Here is a 24,833-nt window from a genome sequence, read left to right on the forward strand (position 1 = left end):
GAACATATCAGTGTGCTTTACTGCTGCCATTTTCATACATGGGGCGGGGGAGGAGAGAGAGAGATAATAATGAAGGTTAGACAGAGTGATGAAAGTGAGCATTAATAATAGGGGTTCTGGACTATAGATAGACAGTAAAAAGGTTGACCATGTATAGATAGACACCAGATGTTAGACAGTCAATAGGTCGCCTGGGACAAAAGGTCGACAAACTGAATGTTGACATGTAAGAATGTTGACAGGTACAAATGGTCGACATGGTCGCAATTTCACCACGCAAATGGTCGACACAATAAATGGTCAACACATTATTTTTTTGTTAGGGTTAGGCACTTACCGGAGGGTTAGGGTTAGGCACTTACCCCAACATTTAGGTTTAGGCACTTACTGGAGGGTTAGGGTTAGGCGCTAGAAGGGACGATTAGGGTCAGGCACCTACTCCGATGGTTAGGGTTCGGCACCAGGAGAAAGGATTAGGTTTAGGCACCAAGGGGAGGGTCAGAGGGCTAAAAAATCATGTGTCGACAATTTTCATATCGACCTTTTGACCCTGTCGACCATTTGTACCTGTCGACCTTCTTACATGTTGACCTTTAGTGTGTCGACCTTGTGTCCCTGTCAAACTTTTGGCCCAGTCGACGTATTGACTGTCTAACATCTAGGGGTAAATTTACTAAAGTGAGAGTTTTTAGATGTGGAGATGCTGCTCATAGCAACCAATAAGATTCTTCTTAACATTTAACTAGCACCTTCTAAAAGATAATAGCTAGAATCAGATTGGTTGCTATGGGCAACATCTCCACTTCTAAAAAATCTCACTTTAATAAATTTACCCCCTGGTGTCGATGAAGACACTTTCAACCTTTATACTGTCTATCTGTTAATCCACACCCTAATAATAATTAGTGATGTGCGGGTTCGGTTTTACTCGGTTCTTTTTGCCAAAATTATCGCAAGTTCGGATTAGTTTGGATTTATTTTATTGGCTATCCAAAACACGTGATAGCCGATAGCCAATAAAATGCAGTTTTTGAGATCCGAACATATCTGAGTAAAACCGAGTAAAATCGAACCCGCACATCTCTACTAGTAATACACTAAGGGGCATAATGATGAAAGTGGGGAATACATTGGTGACAGATGGATTTTATAGTATTGTCACCTACACATGCTTTGCCTCTCTTCTCCCCGTCACATGACATGAAAGTAGTACAGTAGTTAGGCCAGTATTATGACTATTGTTCAAACTGTGTGTGATTTTTGCCGGACCAAAATTACTGTACATACAGTATCAATGAAACCCTCCTACTGCACTCCCCTAGTCCTGCCAATGACATACTGTATTAGGACTGGGTGATGGAAATGTAAGGGAATTGTTATATGGGAATAGGATGCAGCGGCTGCGGCTTCCTCTCATGCCGAGTTAAATTGTGCTTCATCTGCGACTAAGTATGTATTAAAAACTAATTCCAGTGTGGTTAAAGTCACAGCCCAGCATTTATAGTACACTTTGGTCGGTGTTTTGCTGTGTCTGCGATGCAAATAAGGTGCAAAATGTAAAGAGCGACTCAGTTGCCCGGGGCCTCTTGCGCCATATGCGTATTGAGGCTAGCTGTAGGGGTGGGCAATAAGCAGACCCCAGCTGTTGTAGAACTACACATTCCAGCATGCCATGCCACAGTTTGCTATTTGGTCATTCTTAAACTCTTGCAAGGCATGCTGGGATGTGTAGTTCAACAGCTGGAGGGCCGCTTATTGCCCACTCCTGTACTGTAGGAGGACATACTTGTATATGGGGTGGCTGAGATTGATAAGGCAAGCTATATAGCTGAGATAATGAGAATTGGATTGGGGGGGTGGCACGCCCCCCCAAAAAAACATTTGAAAGGCACAGCGGCCGCAGCCGGTCAAGGGCTGTGCTTTATAGCAATAGGCTACACGGCCCCTGAACTGTACGGAGTAGGAGGTGTAATGTGCTGTCTTTTAACTTAAAGACAGCACATTACACCTCCTCCTTCTTACAGTGCAGGGGCCGTGCAGCCTATTGCTATAAAGCACAGCCCTTGACCATCTGCGGCAGCTGCTCCAGTCCTTTCGTGCCCAGCAAAAAGAGCACGAGAGAGGGGGCAGCACAGGGGCATCAGAATGACTTTATGTTGCCCCCCAAAATAAAATCATTCGAACGCTGCTGGCTGTGATAGATAAAATTAATTATATGGTATTGCTGAGAATATGCTGAAATATTGATATGGGAAGAAGTCATACTGTACTTGCCTCTTTTTGAAAATGCATTTCAGGGATATTGTGAAAGCAACTTGTGGGCGTGTGCTGCTACATCTGGGAGGTGTGCCATAAATTGATTTACATCCAAATGTAAATGAGCCCCAGTGCATTTAGTAAAATCTACTTGTTGATGAAAACCCACTGACACTTTTCAGGGCTTGCTCATGCATTGTCCATATAAGTGGCCTAGAGAAACCTTATGTGAAAATGCATGTAGCCATAAGGATCATTGCCTTATAACCAATGCAGGAAAATGACACTGATGATCCCATTGAATACATATATATATATATATATATATATATATTTATTTTTTAATATACCAGCTATATAATGGGGGTAGGCTGTAATCAGGGATATTGCTAAACTCTTCAGGGAGTCAGTGAGATTACTACTAATTCAGGTACTCTCCATGACAATTAGGGAGAATTGGAAACTATGGAATAGGTGTTTGAGAATCATTATTGATACTGTATGAAGATACATGGAAGCATTGGAGATGTAATAGGGACAAAGAAGAACAGTACCTGTACTACACATGATAGAGGGAGGCACAAGAAGATGAGCAATGAAACTGACTGTTTTATTATGTATAGTATATTCTGCAAAATTGTTATTGGAGAGATATGTTGTAACACAGCATTATTGTGTAGTTAGTTTTCCAAAGTATACACTGTCTTGATTCAGTATCATCTTTAGGGCCATATCCAATTAGCCGCGACAATGGCTTTTTCCCCGAAAAGTTTTCATTTCTGAGAACTTTTCGGAAAAAATGGATATCACAAAATCCTATTAGCTGCGGTTTTGGCGTTTGCAAAAACGATGTAGGAATTATTGCAAATTACTTTTTACCATCACAGAGCAGGTAATAAGTTTTTGTAAAAGTTCTATTTTTGGGTAAAAATTTAGGGACTTGGTGCAGAACCCCTTGGACGCCCACCTTAATGACTAATTAGGCAAACATTTTAATTGGCTGAATTTATCCAATAATGACATGTAAATTATGGGGGGGAAAAATAAAAATTGTTGGAAAATGGGTTTAAAGTAGTGGGTCAGGTATTTTTTTTTTTTTTGGAGGGGGGGCTGTATGGATGGGACATGTGTTTTAAACATTGCAGGTGGCTGCACCAGGTGTATTTTCAAAATTTGTTAAAAGTGTCAAAATGACACTAAAATATATTTGCACCTATTTTAATGTACCCCTAATTTAACTGCAGAATTTATTTTTTCACTGTTATAGAAAAATGCATATAACAGCCATTTGAAACAAATTCAGTACCCCAAAGCCATTGATTATGGCCACTAACAGACTTGTATACTATTCCTTTATTTTAGTTTACCCTTTTATTGAGGGTACAGGCTGATTTCCAAGTTTTCACCTGTACTTATCGCCAGTCTTTAATGCAAGAATTAATAGGCAAATGTGTTATCGCGCCTTTTGCAATGGGATTACTCGATAAACGGGGCCGCACAAACATGCGAAAAGTGTCTAATTCAGGCGAATGGTCCAAAAAGTTTTCTCCAGAGAAACGTTATTGTGGCTAATTGGATATGACCCTTAGTATGCTCCTATTGCTGTATGTATGGAAAAGAATATCAATCACATATTATTCACGGGTAGAAGTGATTATAATTATTATTGTGATCATACCATTTTAACCAAGATAAGGGATAATAATGGAAGAAAGGCAAAGGGATTGATGATGATGATGATAATAATAATAATAATAATAATAATAATAATAATAATAATAATAATAATAATAAGCATAAAGGGGCATAGACATGTTTATAGAATCTCTACAAATGGGTAAACACTTATATTTGCATATCTCATCTTAAGGTCTCTAAAGTTTTAAGTAACTCAGAAGTGCTATACTGTAAGTATTCATTTCTCTTAATATTATTATCAACATCATCAAGATGATAGTAATATTACTTAAATTATTTACACCGTGTATAACCAAAAAGCCAGTTTAAATAATTCTTAGAATGACAGATTTATTACATTATCAAAAGCTCAATCAAGTCATACTTACATTTAACACTTTTACTTTAAAGTTAATATGTCTGATGCCATTAAAGTTTACTTGATCAAATATTGCATTTACTGATATCAAATATCCAGCAATCTGTAAGGAAATTAAGTGAATATAGAAGGTGAATACTGTTACTGCTGCAATTGTGACATATAAAATCACACATGATTCCTGCTTCTTTAGCTGCATTCTTGCAGAAAAACAGACAGCTCTGTGAAATCTGCACCTATTACATCACCACATATGGGCTAAATGCAGGGGCATTTCTAGAGAGGAGGGGGCACGTGTGCAGTCTCCGTCATGGGCCCCCTCCTCTCCGTCCGGCGACCAGCTGCACACTGTGTGGTGCGCAGCCAGTGCCACACTTATACAGTCTGGGCACTAGAGTGTGCCCAGAGTTTATAGCACATGCGCAGGTCACCGGGAAAATGTTCGACACACAAATGGTTGATCCAAGTTTTTTTTTTTGTTAGGGTTAGGTTTAGGGTTAGGCACTTTCTGGAGGGTTAGGCACTTACCCCAATGGTTAGGGTTAGGCACTTACTTTTGGGTTAGGCCAGGAGGGAGGGTTGGGCACTTACCAGAGAATTAGGATTAGGCACTAGAAGGGACGGTTAGGGTCAGACACCTACCCTGATGGTTATGGTTAGGCACCAGCAGAGAGGGTTAGGGTGAAGATTAGGGTTAGAAAACAAAAAAACAATGATGACCATTTGTGTGTCGAACATGTTTGTGTCAACCTTTTGAACATGTCGACCATTTGTACTGGTTGTTCTTCTTCCATGTCGACCTTTTGTCCCTGTCAACCTATTGCATGCCTAAGATTTGCTGTCTATCTAGACATTGTCGACCTTTTAACTGTCTATCTTTTATACCATACCCCTCATGTACACAGGTTTCTCTCTGATGGTTTTATAAGATTTTTGTGCCTTTGCTTAATCTCTGTCAGTCACTGATGTTTTCAGTCAATGATTTCATAAAGAAGTACAGTACAAATTGACACAGTTTCATTGTAGCACTTAGGATAACCAAAGGGCATATTTTTAAAATAGTGCTTAAAACTACCTCAGAGGTTGTGTTAAAAGTATAGGTTTTTGCACTACCAAAGTATGAAGTGCCTTCAGGTTTACCATCACTCCTTAATGTAAGTACATTTATTTCTCTCATTGGAAGTAACAAATTCTTGTCTTTACACTGCACCAGTCACGCAGTTTAATTGCTTTGGTCATGTTGACAAGATACCAGAACAGATGGCGTATACAGTAGTAACTAAGCAGCAGGTGTCCAAAGCTGCAGATTTTTAGCAGCTTTGCACATAGGACTTGAATGGCAATAATAATTACTGCTAAATCATTAAATGTAATATTATTGTATTTAAATCCCATGGACAAGCCACAAAAAATCAGATGCTTTACAAACCCGCTGTTCACAGTGGCATAACTACACTCCCTGCAGACCCCGCAGTGGCTTGGGGGCACGGAGGCTTGTGGGGTGCGGTGGCTTGGGGGCTGCAGATTCCATGCGCACTTGCCATCCGCATGAAATCTGCTGAAAATGTCCCTCCAAAAATGACCGCCACCTAGGAGGAGACAGATGCTAGAGGCCCTACTGGACCTCTAGTGTCTGTTAGGCCAGCTCCACCACCGCATCGGACCACGCACGCTCTCTGGCTGCCTGTGAGGAGAAGAAGCCGAAGAGGAGCAGCATGCTTACAGAGGAGAGGAGCAGGTGGACGCCGCAGCCGAATCACCTGACTGAGGTACACAGGTGTGGGTGGGGGCTCATATGGGCTCAGCTACAGGGGACAAGGCATATGGCCACAACTACAGGAGGCATTGCATAAGGGGCACTGCTACAGGGGGCATTGCATAAGGGACACTGCTACAGGGGGCTTGCATAATGGGCACTGCTACAGGGGGCTTGCATAATGGGCACTGCTACAGGGGGCATTGCATAATGGGCACTACTACAGAGGGCATTGCATAAGGGGCACTACTACAGGGGGCATTGCATTAGGGGCACAACTACAGGAGAACTACTACAGGGGCACTTTATAAGTGGCACGGTGTGGCATAATATATTATAAGGGTATTACTGTGTGTCAATATTGTCGAAACCGAATAATTGGGTAAGACAGAATCTGTTTGGCAATCAGGAAAACCTGCATGACGCCATCTTGTGAATGGCAGCAAGACTCCATTTTAGAAAAGAAAGCTTACACAAGCGCCATTTTGTCAAAAATACATAGTACACAAAGTTGCTAAAAGTAGCACGAACAGCTTATTAACAATCTTCCCCAAACACATACCGACAGTGTTCAGAATACATAAAATAACTTTCCAACACATTAAAATCACCACAGACTTATATTTGAGCAATAGCAAAGCAGTGGTGTTTTCCCTGCATACACATTTAAAAGCAATGGTCCTGCAGCGTAAAAGGAATTATTATTATATGGTTTAGTTACAGTGCCCACGTGTAAAGAAATTAATGTTTTCTGTAACTATGGCATAGTAAATGATAAATGGACAGTGTTTGGTGCCGTACTGATCCGTTCTGTTCCCACAGCGTTCCGATGACATCAATATGAAGATCAGAACATGCAGCTATGAAATATGAATGTTAGAGAGAATAATTACTTGAAATGTTGTATGCCATAGCAGCTTAGATTTGCATGCGGGGGAGAAAGAGGGATGCAAAGGGAGGTTGGAGACCTTTTGTATCCATTTGAAATTGTCCAATAAATGCCCTGTAACAGATTTCTAACCCTTATCAAAGGACAATGACATTGTGTAGGCTTGTTTACATTTTCGTCCAAAGGACTGGTTATTCCAGTCTAATCAATAGAGATGGCTGACTGAGACTAGAATCTAATTAGCAGTAGTTTCAGGAAACCAAAAGGATATTCCCTTTCTGATGACCTCACAGGTGAAAGGGGGTGGGAACATGGCATGCACATTTTGGACACACTCAGAGGCCAGGACACTTGCAGGAGGGATTTTTGGAAGAGAGAGGTTCCCTCTCTCACAAGACAACGGAAAATGGGTCTCAGTTCCCCTGGGATATGGCTAAGTATAAATTGTGCAATATTTAGCCTATTTGGGTGTCTGTAGCTATTTTTGGTGTTAACCTGTTATTAGCTTATCTAAGGTTGTGGTTTGTAGTTTAAGGATATTCATGAGTCTGTATTAGCATACAGTGGATGATATAATGTTATCTAATCTGTACTTTTCATGTACACTGTAGGGTACAATAGTCTGTTATCAGCATGCAGGAAAGGGATTGATTATGGAGTGTTTGTAATATTTGTAATGATTGATGCTGGTTGATACTATTGTTTGAGATCCGCTGGTTAGCTGTGTTAGGGCCTTCCCATGTGCTTGAACAATATCTCTGCTTGGGAGAGATAGGCTTGGTATGTGTTGTATACTCATGAATGTAATCATAGGCTGGTATCAGTGTTATATTATGGAAGTTGAATTAATAACAGCTTTGAATGGTCATAAGTAATTGCCGTATGGAAGATAGTCTGCAGTTTGTTATAGATGGCTACCTCCATGTGGGGGTGAACAAAGGAAATTATAATTCTACCCAGTTATGGTGTTGTATGGGTCAGATAGGTATATTGTAATTATTATAATTTTGATCATCGATGGATGTATGATTTACAGAGTTACAACTTAATGTGGGTTTTCTTCATAATGGAGTTTGTCTGTAGACCATGCGGTTTGGACAATAGGGCAGGTAGCATTCCCAACCCCCCACACACACACACACACACCATCACCAGCCATCTTGGACATGTGCTCTCAGCAGACATTGATATCTCTCTCATTGTATTTTGATGTGTCTCTCTTTCTCTCTCTCTGTTCTCTGTCTCTCTGTCTCATAATGCTCATTGTATTTTGATCTTTAATAACAGTTTCATGTATATTAACTGTACCTTATGACCTAATGTTTGTACAATTTATTTGCGCTCATTATTAGATCATAGTGTTGTAACATCTGTACTTTTACCTGAATAATAATCTTAGCGCGTTGGACCGCTATTCAACTGTCTCAGTATTTCATTAATGGTATAATCAAACAAAGCGCTAATTAGCGACATCTTGTGGTTTTAGAGGGTATAGGCAGGTTTTGTCTTAGAGGTTCTAGGCAGGTGAATCTTAGAGGTTTATAGGCAGGAATGTACTAAAGGTTTATTTACAATACAACATTATGTGTTATACATGGCATTATTTTATGGCATAATGTGTAAGGGCATTACAGTGTGGCATAATGTGTTATAAGGGGCATTACTTATTGTGTCATAAGGGACATTACCATGTCATGGAACTACACACCTTAAATGTCATCTTTGGGTGTGTTTGTTTTATTTTTTTTATGGGCGGGGGGCGTCTGAAACTTTTTTGGCAGGGGGGAGCAAAATTTATAGTTATGCCACTGGCTGTTTAGTAAATCTAATCTGCCATTTATCCATGCAAAGTTCAACAGAATGATTTAACAGAAGTGAAAGACTTCCTCGGGGAAAGCTGACACTGCGCATGCGCACAGCGTCGGCTTCGGGGCTGCAGCGGAGAAATCAAAAGATCTCTCTCTTTCCCTGAAGACCCCATAGACAAACAGTAGATGGTGTAAACTACTGGTGCTAAACGCTAAAAAGCTTCTCTGTCTGGAGTTTAGTACATAGGAGTCAGATCTAGTCTCCATTCATAATAATGAGGACTGCGATCTGCAGTAATTAGCACTTTGCCGGAGATTTCTGTGAAATAGGATCGATACATAAAATTAGCTTAATACATATGCCCCATAGTGTGAACCAATCATTTGTAGAAGATAGGCAAAGTCAAAGTAGAAGCTAAACAAGGGGCATATTATTATACATCCATCTTAATATATACTCTACATTAGATAAATATTAAGTAAACTAAAGGAGTTAGCATGATTTAATACTGTAATGTAGAGTCAAGGTAAAACTTTAAGGCATTTTACTCTCTTGACTATTATGTGAATAGATGAAGTTGTTTTTTCTGGCTTACTATATAGTATTAACAGAACTTTAACGATTCCTTTTTTTTTTTATACATAGCCTTACTCTTACCAAATAGTTTATTTAGTAAGTTCCATACCTGAGAAATTGCTTCTTGTAAATTTGTAAATCTTTTAAAAAATAAATAGTCAGCTTTCAAATGGAGAAGACAAGTAGTACGGGATAAATCCACACTTCTCTTAGGCCTCCTGTCAGATTTTTCCTAAATGGATACAAATGAGCAAATTATATAAATGCTCACATAACATGATACAAAGAAAAATGACACTGTCAAAAGCAACAATGTTAATTTGATCAATGTGTAGAAATCCAGTAGATAGAATACCAGATTTTGATAATAATATATAATGGTAACAAGATAAATAATCACCTTTGTATGTTGTATTGGGGAGGGTGCAGAGTTGTACTGTATATGCCATAAATGTAGGTGTAAATTGGGTTATTTTCCTCAGTATGAGTGTTGGCTGCATATATTAGAGTAAGAAATGCTTAAAGCATATGTTTAAGCAAATCCCGCTTTAGACAAAGTAATGATAATAACTCATCTGTACAGGGTTTTTCAGCGATTTGTTCATAAAACATATAGATAAATAGAAACAAAATGCTGCTGATTCGGAGAATCGTATTGACCTACAAAGAGAAAATTTGGTTGCCTAGAACAAAGAAACTACTGATATACTATTTCCTCCTCCCAGAGGTTTAAATTGACCTTTCAGCCTTGTCACTAACACTAAGTAAATTGTACCCTCTTTCAAATCCAGAATTCAAGGCAATGGAAAATTATATTAAACCTTGATAAAGTCTTTACTAGAACTTCACCTCTAGTCAGGTCTGGCTTCTTTTTAATCTTCAAGTAGGATGGTTAATTACATCCCTATGTAGACTATCAGGCCTTAACAATATTATAGTAAAGAAAAGTAATCCCTTTGGCCTTAAATTTCAAAATTATTTGACAACTGTTCTTTGAACCTATCATTTGACTGGATCTGAGGGAGAAATTAGTGAAAACCAGCTTTTAGCATCAGTATTGAATATCTGGTTATGCCCTAAGGGCTCATTAATGCCCCTGACATTTCCCTTGATTTCACTTATTAAGCTATTAGAGACTTTCTGGATAGGTTCATTGTGACCTACCACAATTATATTCTTATCTTTTGAATTCCTCCCACTCAGAATACTACAGACATATTGGGCCAAATGTAATAGGGTGAGAGTTTAGAAAATGTGAGCGTTTAACAGTAAAACTCTCACACTAATACACTGATTGAGTTGTACAGGAAACACATGGATGAGAGTTTAAATCTTGAGAGCTTTTTGAGTCTGAAAAACATGTGAGTTTGCATGTTCTGTGACTATTACATTGGCTAAATATAAAAATGTGACAGTTTTCTCTCACATTTTCTAAACTCTCACCTTATTACATTTGGCCCATTGAGTTGGTTCTGCAATCCTGAAACAAAATTAGTTACATGCCAAGTGTAAGTGAGGCTTCTGAGATTACATTTCAAGGGTATATAATTCCTAAAAGTGACTATGGAGCTATAGTAAAATGAGACCTTACAGAACTTTCAATATTATACAGAGATTTTCCAGTTATTACAGGAAGTTAAATCTTTTTTTGCATTGTAACACTTATTACCCAATCAACTGAGATGGGAGGAAATCCTGCACCATTGTATTCTGTATCTTTATCTGCCTTCAAAGCCCTGAAGGAAGCATTCACTTGTGCTCCTGACCTATTCTAATCCTATTTTGTTCATTAAGTGATTCTTCAGATGCTGTGTAGGGGCACCCTTTTGTCAAAGCAATCCTTGTGATAACAAGCTGCTCCCATTGCAAGTATGATATTGATAACTGCTAGATCCTAGCTATCAATTGGGCCTTAAAGAATGAAGGTATTGAATGGAAGGAGCTAGCCACTCCATCACAGTTTACACAGACCATAAAAACCTTTGATATAAAGAAATGACTAAGGGGGTCATTCAGACCCACTCGCGAGCGACAGTACGCTCGCAAGTGGGTCGATGTTCCCCACTGCGCATGCGCACGACTGAGGGAGCTCCGTCGTGCGCATGCGCGAGACCTGACGAGCGAAGGACTTTCCTTCGCTCGGAGTGTCTCATCAAAGGGGGCGTGCTGTCGATGGTGACTGACAGCATGCCCCCTTTGGTGGGCGTGCCTGCCAGACGGAGGCGTTCCCAAGGGAACGCCTACCATCTGAAGCCAGCCCCACTGACATCACTAGTGATGTCAGTGGGAGTGATTTTGGCTCTGATAGAGCCAAAAACACTCCTGGCCTTGCGGTTGAGAAACCCAACCGCAGGCTTTTACTCGCAGTTTCGATGGTCGCGATGGTCAAGACCATCGCGACCATCATTTTGCACGCTCGTATATGCTGTGGGTGGTGACCCACAGCTATACAAGCGTCCAGGAGGACGCTCCATATTAATGGAGGTGGGCCCTGATTCAGAGCGAGCGCTCTGGTCAGAGCGTCCGACTCTGAATCAGGGCCTAAGTGTCGAAATTGGTAGATGTACTTCTTTTCTAGATTTAATTTTACTTTTACATACACACATGGTGCCATGAATTTAGTATGGTGTTTTGTCTTGTAGTTTTCTCCATAAACACTTTGAGCTCCCTTATGATCCCATATCCCACTGAATCAGAATATAGTATATTTAGATTACAGATTTCTCCAGTCAAATATTATTAGTTGAAAAACAAGCACCTCAGAACATCTCCATTTGGTCCTGACACTTTACGACGAGCAGTTCTAACTGGGCCCACGAGAGGAAATGGTCAGGATTTCCTGTCATCTATAAAACTACTTGATTATTATCCAGGTCTGTATGGTGGCTCACAATAAAAAAAAAAAGACATTAGGGATTTCATTCCTAAAGCTGGGTATACATTAGACGATATGTCACCTAATCCAGCAGAATGGTTCGACATATCGCGCACATCGGCAAATGTACCCATTATGTCGGACCATGTGTGCTCCGCAGGGTCGTTCAATGTATTGACAGATCTGCACTACATGCTAATACAAATAATAGAGATTGTGAACAAGCACCGGTGCACTAGGATTCAAGAAGCCACAGCGTCAAACTATGGGTTTCCACCAAGTCCCAAATAAGCATCAATAATCAAAAACAAAGTTTGTATGACACTTGCAGTGCTACTAGTCTGTCATCTGTCCTTCTTTCAAATAATTAATACGATGCATCGATGTACACACGTTCCCACATGAGAGGTGTCATATTTTAAATGATATTCTGGGTTTTCAACCAAGAAATATTCCAATGTGCATCCAAATTCTCATAAAACGATAAATAACAATAGAACGGCTACAGTGTAATAGGTCAAAAAAACAAATACATATTTATTCATGAACAAAAATTCAAAGTGTCACTTTTAGGTACACAAAAGACCAAACAATAAAGTGCACAGTAATAAATAATAAAGATTCCAATCAACTATTTTTGATAAAAGTTTGAACCGTACCGTGTTCGGCAACTGACCAAGTGCCAGAAAGTGAGTCTAGTAGGAGATATCCAGAATCCTTCCCTTCTAGGCAACTGCCATGCCATCCAAGGAAGGTCAGTTAGGTTCATCAGGTAGGTGCAGAAGGGTCCATACACCATCACCAACGCGTTTCAAGTGTGGTCACTCTTCCTCAGGGTGGTATGTACAGTACATGCTGTTCAATCTGTCAATGTGATGAACAACTCCATGCTTTTGGATGCGGCTAGTGAACAACATACAGTATCGTGCAGTCGGTCACCAGATCGTGCAGTGTGTACATACTGAACATCTACCATTGGCTGCGTCATGCATCGCATCATGGGTCATCTAATGTGTACCCACCTTAAGACTTGTGTTGGGAACAAAAATTCTAAAACTCTGCCACTTACTGATAACTAGCAAGCCCTGGTCTCACTGTGCATGGATTTTATTGCAAAAGTTTCTCTATTTAGAGGTTACACAACAATCTGGGTAGTGGTTGAAAAATTAATAACTCAATGGCATTCGAGATATTTTCTGAGTGAAGGTTAGAATTTGTTTCCAGGTTCTTCAAAGCTTTTAATAATAGTCTCAGAATGGACCTCTCATACATATGATTGTACATCTAATGGTCAAACCAAGCTGATTTGCCACCTAATGGAACAATACTTAAATACTTAAAATGTTTGTCTCCATTACTTGGATTGGGCAGAATACTTGCTATGGACTGAATTCACATAAAAATATTTTGCCCCTATATCCAAAATATCTTCTCCTTTTTTACATGTAAATGGATCATCAAATGCTGTTCTTTGTCTATATCTACTTCTTGTACAGTTGTATAAATTAGGTAGACATCCTTCCATTTAAGGCTATCTGGAAAACAGTACAAGCATCTTTTCTGCAGGCTGCTTTTCTTTCCTAATTTTGAAGTGACTTTGTCTGCCTCTAAACTAAATCATCCAGTCCTGGATAAATATTGGGCCCTATAAAATCATTAAAGGTGCATAGAACCTTTCATTGTCTTGTGCACATGCCTGTATACTGGTCAAGATTTTCGAAGGCAAGTTTGTCTTGTTGAGGGGCATATGGACGATACCAGTGGACAATTTCTGAATTCAAATTGGTCCTGTGGTTAATTCTGCTGTTTGCTGCACTAGAAGAAGAGGCCAGTATAGCACCATTTTAGGGGTCATTTGACATCTCAAGGGGATGGAACTGAAATATGTGAATGCTGTTTATATTTTCTATTATGGAACTTTGTAAGACAATATCTGAGTTAACAAAATAGATAATATTTAAATATGACAAACCTACTCTTGTTCACCACCATTAACTATAAAGAGTGTGTTTCTTGGGGTTTCACCTTGGTGAAGTCCTACACCTCTCTGAGCAGGGTTTGGTGCTGCAAAACTAAAAAAAGAAGGAAGCTTCTACATGGGAAAGCTCCATCAGGCTACTTCAATTAATTTCGCTCATAAAATAGCGAAACTTAGCAGTATTTTAAGAGAAAAAATGGAAAGGTTTTAATTATTTAAAGGGATGCTAAAGTGGAAGGAAGTTGAACTTTGATGTGACATGAAAACTTATGCATAGCATTTAGCTTCAAATTTTTCCTCCTTGGCACACACCTTTACTCACTACTTCACTAGATTCTTCCCAAGAGTGTTGCCACAAGCCGCCGCACTGCGAATACCATGTGAGGCGAACGCTGGGCAAGTGTTCGCTGAAGTCTCCTCCTTCCTCCTGTTTGGACCTGTGGTTAGCAGCATATTGTTTGCAGTTCCAGTCTTGGTTGCTGCTGAGCCTGTGCACTAATTACTGCCTGTCTGTGTGCACTATCAGGTGCACACTGATTGATTCTACAATCTCTGCACAGCCCAGGTGCTCACTGGTCTGTCATTAGGGAGACTTGCTCTGGTTGGGTCCTGTTTCTGTTAAATTCCAGCCAGCCCTTCACTTCATGCTGGTGATAGAGTTTCGTGTTCCGGTTTGTGACTGTCTCCTGTATGCCAGTAGAGTTCCAGTGTTCCAGCCTCTCCATTGTTCCAGTCATGATAAATTACGTCGGCCGCTGTGTTTCACCCAGGTGGCACGATCTGCATTCCACCTGCTGTGTGCTGCTCGAGTCATCCAGACAGCACAGCGTGCATCTCTGCGCTCAGCCGTGTGTGCCATCCTAGCGGTATAGAGTGCACCCCTGGGTACAGGTTATCGCCCGGTGGCTTGTGTCAACCCAGCGACATTAGCCGCACTTTAGCATCCTCAGAGCGCTATTCTGCACATCCTCGCCAGTGTCAACTCGGTGACATTGGCCACACTCCAGCAATCTCAGAACATTATTCAGTATACCAACGCCAGTGTCAACGTGGCGACATTGGCCGCACTTTAGCTTCCCAAGGGAGCAATCCAGTATTGTTACACCAGTGTCAACCCGGCACCATTAGCCGCACTCCAGTGTCCTTGTTGCGCAATTCAGCGTGCCTGCACAAGTGTCAACCCGGCAACATGTCAGCTCTTTGTATTCATCTCATGAGAGACTTGCCAGCCCTCAAAGCTGCTTCCACAGCCCAAAGGCTGCATCTCACCTCCAGCCCTCAGGCCGCAACTAGCCAAGACCAACCAGCCCTCGAGGCTGCTGCACATCCCAAAGGCTGCCTCATCTTCACGGCCTTTAGGCCAATCCTGCCAAGACATCGTCCAGCTCCCAAAGCTGAAGCACGGCCGCATCCTGCCAAGTATTACCTGCCCTCAAGGCGATAATCAGTTTACACCCTCAGAGTCACCCCCATGGCATAACATTATCACCGGCCACATACATAATTCACTAAGGGCAGTTCCCTTTGATATCCTGCCATGTAGCATCCTCAGAGCCTAGCCCATGTTCTGACCACACAGGTTCAGCTGCTTACACAGCAGGTGCAGAAACTCTCTCGATTATTGAACCAAAACTGAACTTGCCTGACCGGTTTTCTGGAGACCGAAGGGAGTTCTTGAATTTCAGAGAGAGTTATAGGCTCCGTCCTAGGTCCTCAGGCGCTCAATTCCAACAGATCGGGATTGTCATGTCCTTATTACTGTGGGATCCACAGACATGGGCTTTTGGTCTTCCTTCTACTAGTCCCGCACTTCAGACCTTAGACACCTTTTTTGCTGCTTTGGGTTTGCTTTATAATGACCTAGATAAAGCGGCTATTTCAGAAGCAAATCAAAGGTTTTTAAAACAGGAAAATAGGGTGGCTGAGAACTACAGTTCTGACTTCCGCAGATGGGCACTCAATACTGGCTGGAATGACCAAGCTTTGCGTAGTCAGTATCATTGGGGGTTGTCAGATAACATCAAGGATATCTTGGTCCAGTATCCTTCTCCTAACTCTCTTGACTGGCCATCCATGTCGATCGTAGACTCCGAAGCACCATGTAGAGAAGAGTGGGTCTTCTTTTTCTTTACTCGACTTTGGGAAACCGACACAGTTGGGAGTATATCGGTTTTCCCCTGATTAAAAGTTCAGGAGGCATGTGTTGGGGCAGTAGCAGTGAAGGACATTTTGCTCGAGTCTGTCCTTTGAAGTCGGGAAAAGGCATCTAGGCCTTGCATCCATCTCCCCAGAGAATTTGGTTCTCATCACCGCAGTTGTCACCCTGTCCAACGTTCAAGTCTCTGTTCCTGCATTTGTCGACAGCGGGGCTGCGGAAAACTTCATGGACATCACCTTTTTCAAGACCCTTGGCATTAATCCGGAGTCCTTGGCTTCACCTATGTTGGTGATCGGTCTAGATGGGACCAGTCTGTCTAAACTCCCGGTAACCTGCCATACGCCACTCTTGCATTTGTCCATTGGAGCTCTCCATCATGAAGAATTGTCATTTCTGCTCCTGCAGTGTCCACTGGCTCCAATCATTTTAGGGTTACCGTGGCTTAGATGTCATAATCCCGTTATCCAGTGGCAAACCAGTGAGATTCTTGAGTGAGGATCAACGTGCTTTTCTCAATGTCTGTCCGGTCCGGTTAGCTGCCACTGTCCTCTTGTCTGTTCCTGCTCCTTACAATGATCTTGCCAAAGTTTTTTCCAAAAAAGGCTGATGTCCTGCCACCACACCGGACCTTTAACTTCACCATAGATCTGTTACCTGGTGCTAGAATTCCTAAGGGCATATTGTATGCCTTATCCATTCCAGAGGATAAGGCCATGCAGGAATACATTCAGGAAGCCCTGGATAAGGGATTCATTCAACCCTCGAAATCCCTGGTGGGAGCGAGGTTATTCTTTGTCGAAAAGAAATATGGATCCCTTAACCCTGCATAGCCTTCCGTGAACTGAACTAGATCACAATTTCCAAAAATGCGTATCCCTTACCACTCATCTCCGTGCTCTTTGATCAACTGCGAGAGGCTTCCATCTTTTTTAAGATCGATCTTAGAGGCGCATACAACCTCATTTTGAATATCTTGTCATGCCATTCGGTCTTTCAGACGCCCCAGACGTTTTTCAAGATTTCATTAATGAGGTGTTAAGGGATTTCCTGGGAGTCTGTGCAGTGGTTTATCTAGATGACATCCTCATCTATTCAGAAGTCAGAAGAGGAATATCATGGGCATCTGTGGCAAATTCTGCAAAGACTTTCAGCTAACAACCTATATGCCAAATTAGAGCAGTGCAAAGTTGATGTGAAGGAGGTATCATTCCTGGGCTATATAATCTCTTCACAAGGCTTCTCTATGGACCCTGGCAAAGAGAAAGCCTTCCTGGATTGGGAACAACCCACAACGCTGAAGGCCATCCAGCGATTCCTTGGGTTTGCCAATTATTATCGTAGGTTTGTTAAGTCCTTCTTCTCGATTGTGGCACCCATCGTGGAGTTAACGAAAAAAAGGAGCAAAGGTCACAAAATGGTCTTCTATGGCTATTCAGGCCTTTAATACTTTGAAAGAGGCTTTTGTGTCCGCTCCTGTTCTCTGGCACAACAATCCAGAATTTCCATTCATTTTTGAGGTTGATGTTTCTGAAGTTGGAGTGGGTGCTATCCTTTCACAAAAGGACATCAAGGATGGCAAACTTCACCCATGTGCCGTCTTTTCCCAGAAATTTGATTCCACCGAAATAAACTGACGTCAGCAACCGGGAGCTTTTGGCCATCAAGTGAAGACTGGAGGCATTGGCTAGAAGGGGCGAATCATGTGGTAGTCATTCTCACAGACCATAAAAATCTGGCCTATATAGAGAAAGCTAAAAGGTTAAATTCGAGACAAGCCCGCTGGGCCTTGTTCTTTACCCACTTTAATTATGTGATATCCTTCAGGCCAGGGTCTAAGACTATTAAAGAGGATGCCATGTCTCGAAGAGAGCATCGTTCCAGGTTCTAGAATTCACTTTGCAGTATCCAGGATTCTGGGAGATTCTCTTACATCTTGTCAGTCTGAAGCCCATCAGGAAACGTTGCCTGGAGTACTCTTTGTTCTTGAGAGACTGTGCAAGGACATATTGAAGGATTTTAATTCCTCTAAAGCGGGGGTCATCCTGGTATCGCCAGGACTTTGTAGCTGGTGTCTCATTCTATCTGGTGGCAGTCCATGTCTCCAGACATTCGTGAGTTTGTCTTGGCATGTGATGACTGTTCAAAGAATAAGACTCTCTGGACTGCTCTTCAAGGGTTACTGTGTCCTCTTCCGACACCATGGTCCCATATTGCTATGGGCTTGCCGGTCTCTTCAAGCTGTGCTGTAATCTGGATTATTGTGGATCAGTTCTCCAAAATGGTGCACTTTGTTCCCTTGAGCAAGTTAATATCTGCTAAGGAATTATCTGCGCTATTTCTTCACCATGTCTTCAGGCTCCATGGACTCCCAGTGTATATTGTCTCGGACCATGGTACGCAGTTCGTTGCTTGGTTTTGGAGGTGTTTTTGTGCCGATCTGGGATCAATGTCAGTTTGTCCCCAGGCTATCATCCGCAGGCCAACAGTCAGACGGAACTGGCCAATCAGTCCTTGGAACAGTTCCTCCGCTGTTTAATTTCCAAATGCCAGTACAATTGGGTTCCACACTGCTGCCTTTTGCGGAATTCGCATATGATAACTCCTGGCATTCTGCCTCCACCGTCTCTCCTTTTTACTGCATTTATGGGAGTCATCCGAGGAGTAACTCATTTGAGCCTTCAACAACGGGAACTCATTCTTCTTCTATTTCAAGACTACAGTTGGTATGGAAGAAGGTACATCATGCCATTCTGCAAGCATCCGGTCAGTCCAAGGCGCAGGCAGACACATTTTGGAGACCTTGTAATTTCAGAGACGGTGATTTGGTATGGCTTTCCTCCAGGAACATAAATTTGTGCAAGAGGTCTCAGAAGTTGGGGCCTATGTTAATCGGTCCATTTCCTATCATCGCCCAGGTTAATACAGTAGCCTTTCAGCTAAAGTTACCAAGGTCTCTGAAGATCAACAGCACGTTTCATTGCTCGCTACTAAAGCCAGTATTTTTTTACTCCTAGTCATCCTATCAGGCCTCCACCAGTACTCGTCCAGGGGCGCCAGGAGTTTGTTGTGGAGAAGAACCTGGACTCCAGATTTTTTCATGAACATCTTCAATTTCTGGTCCATTGGAAAGGGTATGGGCCAGAAGAGCGTTCTTGGGTTCCAGAAAGATCTTTGCATGCTCCCACTTGCGAAGAAGAATCGCTGAGAACTTTCCAAGCCACCGCACTGCGAATACCATGTGAGGCGAACGCTGTACAAGTGTTCACTGAAGTCTCCTCCTTCCTCCTGTTTGGACCTGTGGTTAGCAGCATATTGTTTGCAGATCCAGTCTTGGTTACTGCTGAGCCTCTGCACTAATTACTACCTGTCTGTGTGCACTATCGGGTGCACACTGATTGATTATCCAATCTCTGCACAGCACAGGTGCTCACTGGTCTATCATTAGGGAGACTTGCTCTGGTTGGGCCCTGTTTGTCAATTTCCAGCCAGCTCTTCACTTCATGCTGGTGATAGAGTTTGCGTCCAGTGGCTTGTGTCAACCCAGCGCACTTTAGTGTCCTCAGAGCGCTATTTTGCACATCCTCGTCAGCGTCAACCCAGCGACACTGGCCGCACTCCAGCATCCTCAGAACATTATTCAGTATACCAACGCCAGTGTCAACATGGCGACACTGGCCGCACTTTAGCACTAAGGGAGCAACCCAGTATTGTTACACCAGTGTCAACCCGGCACCATTGGCCGCACTCCAGTGTCTTTGTTGTGCAATTCAGCGTGCCTGCGCCAGTGTCAACCCAGCGACACGTCACCTCTTTGTATTCATCTCAAAGACTTACCAGCCCTCAAAGCTGCTTTCACAGTCCAAAGGCTGCATCTCACCTCTGGCCCTCAGGCTGCAACTAGCCAAGGCCAACCAGCCCTCGAGGCTGCTTCCACAGCCCAAAGGCTGCATCTCATCTCCGGCCCTCAGGCCGCAACCAGCCAAGGCTGAAACAGCCCTCAAGGCTGCTCCATGGCAAAAGGCCGCCTCATATTCACGGCCTTTAGGCCCATCCTGCCAAGACATTGTCCAGCTCCCAAAGCTGAAGCACGGCCACATCCTACCAAAAATGACCCGCCCTCAAGGCGATAATCAGTTTACACCCTCAGAGTCACCCCCGTGACATAACATTTGTAGGCTCAACTTCATGAGCACTGTGCAGACATGCAGGTGTATCAGGATATTTTGCAGTGTGCTATGTAAATCAAACTCTCACTAATAGTGTTATCCACAATACATAAGCATTTCTTTAGAGCAGGGGTGGGGAACCTTTTTTCTGCCGAGGGCCATTTTAATATATATATAACATTATTGGTGCAGGCCACGTCCCCTCCTTATAACGTCACCTGGGGGCGGGACCACAATTGCAGGTGCATACAGCGATGCCCGGGGAGCTGTGAGGGCAGTGGTGTGACCATCTGAAGCATCCTAAGGATGCTACAGGCTGCACTGCTATATAGATTCTGGCTGCATGGTGCCATTCTTGGCACCCTGCTAGCCAGCTGAGGCTAACAGAAAAAAGCTCAGAGGGCCAGACCAAATGATTCCGCGTGCCTTATACGGCTACCGGGCCTGAGGTTCCCCATCCCTGCTTTAGAGTATGCAAAATGTAACATTTTGGAAGTAAATGAAACAATATACAAAGTACCTACCTTTGGTTTCCATTTCATTTTCTCCAAAAATTTATATTTTTTTAAATTAATTTCAAAAGCATTGTCATCTTTCATAAGAGTGTAATCTATAGAGAGAAGGAATGGACAATTGAATCTTATAAAAAATTTAATACCACCTCTTTTTAGAAATACTGTCAAATTTGTTGGCCAATATCTGTCAGTTTTCATTAATATGTGCTTATCATTCATGCGGTCTATGAGTTGTAGGCAGAGGTTACTGCTTAAGCCTGGCTGAGAAGCAGATTGTGAAATGTACCAGGGCAACCTCCTCTGCCCAAAGTTTGCCATAGCTGCATGTTGTGAGATGTTGGTGCACAAACAGGTAGTTTAGACTAATTGAGCCAGAGTCATGAATACTATGAAGGATGCAATGAACCATATACAGTCAACTTTGTTATAAAAAATTCTAAATATAAGCTCAAGACACAATGGAACCAGAAAGTCACAAAGCAAGGGCAATCTGTTTTCCATGAAATAAGTAAATAAACTTTAGAGCTGGATAATACTGTACTTTTCTACATGCATTTGCCGCATTTTTTAAGGAAGATATTTACATATAAAAAGATATAAATATATAAAAAGAGCTTCAATGAGCCAAAGTACTGTACTTTGCCTTTTGACATAACATATTTTGTGTGAATTCATCCTTCACATGCCCCACTTACTGTATAAGTACACCTGCTTGTGTCTGGGCAGATGGGTTGTGGTGGTACGGGTGTATTCTAAGGTAGAACAAGTATAGTAAAGGGTTTAAAGTAATTTCAAAAACATTCAGGTCAGAAAAAGATGCTCTTATACTTTATATTATATGAGGGTAGTCAGGGGCAGATGCAAATAGCAGATCATGAGAGCATGTGGTCAAAATGTCCACATTACATTGCAGACAGCATAATCCCCGACCCCTATATTGAACTCATTAAAATGTTAATGAAAGCATTTTAACGCTGCTGACAGTATAACTAAACATCTGTTACAGTATAGATCCAGTTGTACTACCAACAGCATTAAAATGCTTTAATTACCATTTTAACGAGGTCCACATACTGTAGTGCTACTGATATTATGCTGCCAAAAAGTACATTGTCTGCAATGTGCTTGTCAACATTCCTTATCTACTGTAACCCTTCTTACTGGTTGTTTGAAAATGCATTGCTGGTTCTGATTGGTGATTTCTTGATTATTCAGACATATTATGCTTTCATGAGCATTCCTAACCAAAACTTTCTTTTTTTATGGCACACAGCACATAAGACAGGGAGATCTGCTATACTACAGAGTAGGGATGAGCGGGTTCGGATTTCTGAAATCTGAACCCCCCGATCCAAGTCGGGAATCGAGTCCGGCTCGGGTTTTCCTGCCCGACTCTGAACTGAAAAGGCGGCAAAACATCATCATCCTGCCTTCCGGGTCTCGCGGGTTTTGGATTCTCTAAAAGGTCCCTGCGTCGGCACCATTTTTCACTCCGGCTGCGGTCAGTGAAAAGAGAGGGTGGGAGCTAGGGCTGGCTGGGCTGTGATGTGCTGCTGTTGTCCATAGGGGCTGTGTCCACTCAGTCCATAGGGGCTGACTGGGCTGTGTTGTGCTGCTGTTGTCCATAGGGGCTGGCTGGGCTGTGTTGTGCTGCTGTCATAGGGGCTGGCTGGGCTGTGTTGTGCAGTCAGTTGTCCATAGGGGCTGTGTCCCATAAAGGCTGTAGTCCTAAAGGGGTGCTGTAGTGTTGTCCAGGGGGTGATCTGTCCATCAGGGATGCTCCCCCAAAGTGCACTCCAAAAAAAAATATATATTTTTTTTCTGTGATTGTGAATTGTGTGCGCACTGCGCAGTAGCCGCACGTGCATCAACAAAATAGCGCCAAGCGTGCGCCTGTGTCATAAATCAAGGGCCGTCTGGCTTTTCCATTAAGGGGTGCTGTAACCTCCAAAGTGCACAAAAAAAAAAAAAATAATTTTCTGTGTTTGTGAATTGTGTGCGCAGTAGCCGCACGTGCATCAACAAAGTACTGTAGCGCCAAGTGTGCGCCTGTGTCATAAGTAAAGGGCCGGCTGGCTCATCTGTTAAAGGGTGGTGTAACCCCCAAAGTGCACTCCAAACAAAATAAAAAAATATTTTCTGTATTTGTGAATTGTGTGCACTGTGTTTGCACGTGCATCAACAAAGTAGCAGCGCCAAGCGTGCGCCTGTGTCCCATAAGTAAAGGGCCGGTTGGCTCATCTCTTAAAGGGTGGTGTAACCCCCAAAGTAAACGCCAACAAAAATAAAAAATTATTCTTTTCTGTGTTGTGAATTGTGTGCGCTGTAGCCGCATGTCCATCAACAAAGGAGCAGCGCCAAGCATGCACCTGTGTCCCATAAGTCTGTTAAAGGGTGGTATAACCCCCAAAGTGCGCTCCCAAAAACATTAAAAAAATCCTTCTTTTCTGTGTTTGTGTGCGCCTTAGCCGCACGTATATATCAATATAACATAAATGGAGGACCAAACTTTGGCCCTGATTCAGAGCCGGACGCTCTGACCAGAGCGCTCGCTCTGAATCAGGGCCCACCTCTATTAATATGGAGCGTCCTCCTGGACGCTCGTATAGCTGTGGGTCACCACCCACAGCATATACGAGCGTGCAGGATGATGGTCGCGATGGTCTTGACCATCGCGACCATCGAAACTGCGAGCAAAAGCCTGCGGTTGAGTTTTTCTCATAGAACCAAAATCACTCCCACTGACATCACTAGTGATGTCAGTGGGGCCGGCTTCAGATGGTAGGCGTTCCCTTACGGTAGGCGTATCACCTTACGCAGCAACAACAGCAGCATCGCCAGTAGCAGCATCTCAGAAACGCCAGCTCATTCCAAGGCAGGCTACACTGTATCACTGGTTTCAGTAAGTGGCACACCACCGACAACCTCTTAGAGAAACTGAGGGAAATCATCGCCCAGTGGCTTGCCCCACTTAGACTCTCCTGGGGATTTATGATATCTGACAATGCCACCAATATTTTGCGGGCATTACATCTGGGCAAATTCCAGCATGTCCCATGTTTTGCTCACACAATAAATTTGGTGGTGCAGAATTTTCTGAAAAATGACAGGGGTGTGCAGGAGACGCTTTGGGTGGCCTGAAAAATTTTCGATTTACCGATAATGTACAGAGACATCAGAAAAAGTGTCCACAGTGTCCTACAAAATGTGGTTGTACCCAATGTCCACTTAATCACGGACATGTGGACAAGTGGAACAGGGCAGACTAAGGACTATATGACTGACAGCCCACTGAGTAGATGTATCACCTTACGCAGCAACAACAGCAGTGTCACCAGTAGCAGCATCTCAGAAATGCCAGCTTGTTCCAAGGCAGGCTACGCTGTGTATCACCGGTTTCAGTAAGAGGCACACCACTGACAACCTCTTAGAGAAACTGAGGGAAATCATCGCCCAGTGGCTTACCCCACTTAGACTGTCCTGGGGATTTGCGATATCTGACGACAACGCCACCAATTATGTGCGGGCATTACATCTGGGCAAATTCCAGCACGTCCCATGTTTTGCTCACACAATAAATTTGGTGGTGCAGAATTTTCTGAAAATTGACAGAGGCGTGCAGGAGACGCTTTGGGTGGCCTGAAAATTTTCTGGCCACTTTCGCCATTCAGCGACTGCGTGCCGAAGACTGGAGTGCCAGCAAACACTCTTGAACCTGCCCCGCCATCACCTGAAGCAAGAGGTTGTGACGCGGTGGAACTCCAACCCTCTATATGCTTCAGAGGATGGAGGAGCAGCA

At 42.7% G+C, this 24,833-nt stretch overlaps 1 protein-coding gene across 1 annotated transcript in view; it reads right to left on the bottom strand.

Moving 5' to 3' along the window:
• The window catches only part of LOC148529055 (disintegrin and metalloproteinase domain-containing protein 10-like), a 118,367-nt gene that overhangs the window by 63,003 nt on the left and 30,531 nt on the right, over positions 1 to 24,833 (bottom strand). Inside the window, exons 5-7 of the mRNA XM_088469003.1 lie at positions 21,044 to 21,129; positions 9,452 to 9,574; positions 4,323 to 4,415 (exon numbers count right to left, since the gene is read on the bottom strand). Of these exons, the coding sequence (XP_088325129.1) occupies positions 4,323 to 4,415; positions 9,452 to 9,574; positions 21,044 to 21,129 (302 nt within the window). The remainder of the gene's footprint in view (positions 1 to 4,322; positions 4,416 to 9,451; positions 9,575 to 21,043; positions 21,130 to 24,833) is intronic.

This window comes from Taudactylus pleione, unplaced genomic scaffold (assembly GCF_031769625.1).
Source record: "Taudactylus pleione unplaced genomic scaffold, aTauple2 ptg000087l, whole genome shotgun sequence".
NCBI classification, from domain to species: Eukaryota; Metazoa; Chordata; class Amphibia; order Anura; family Myobatrachidae; genus Taudactylus; species Taudactylus pleione.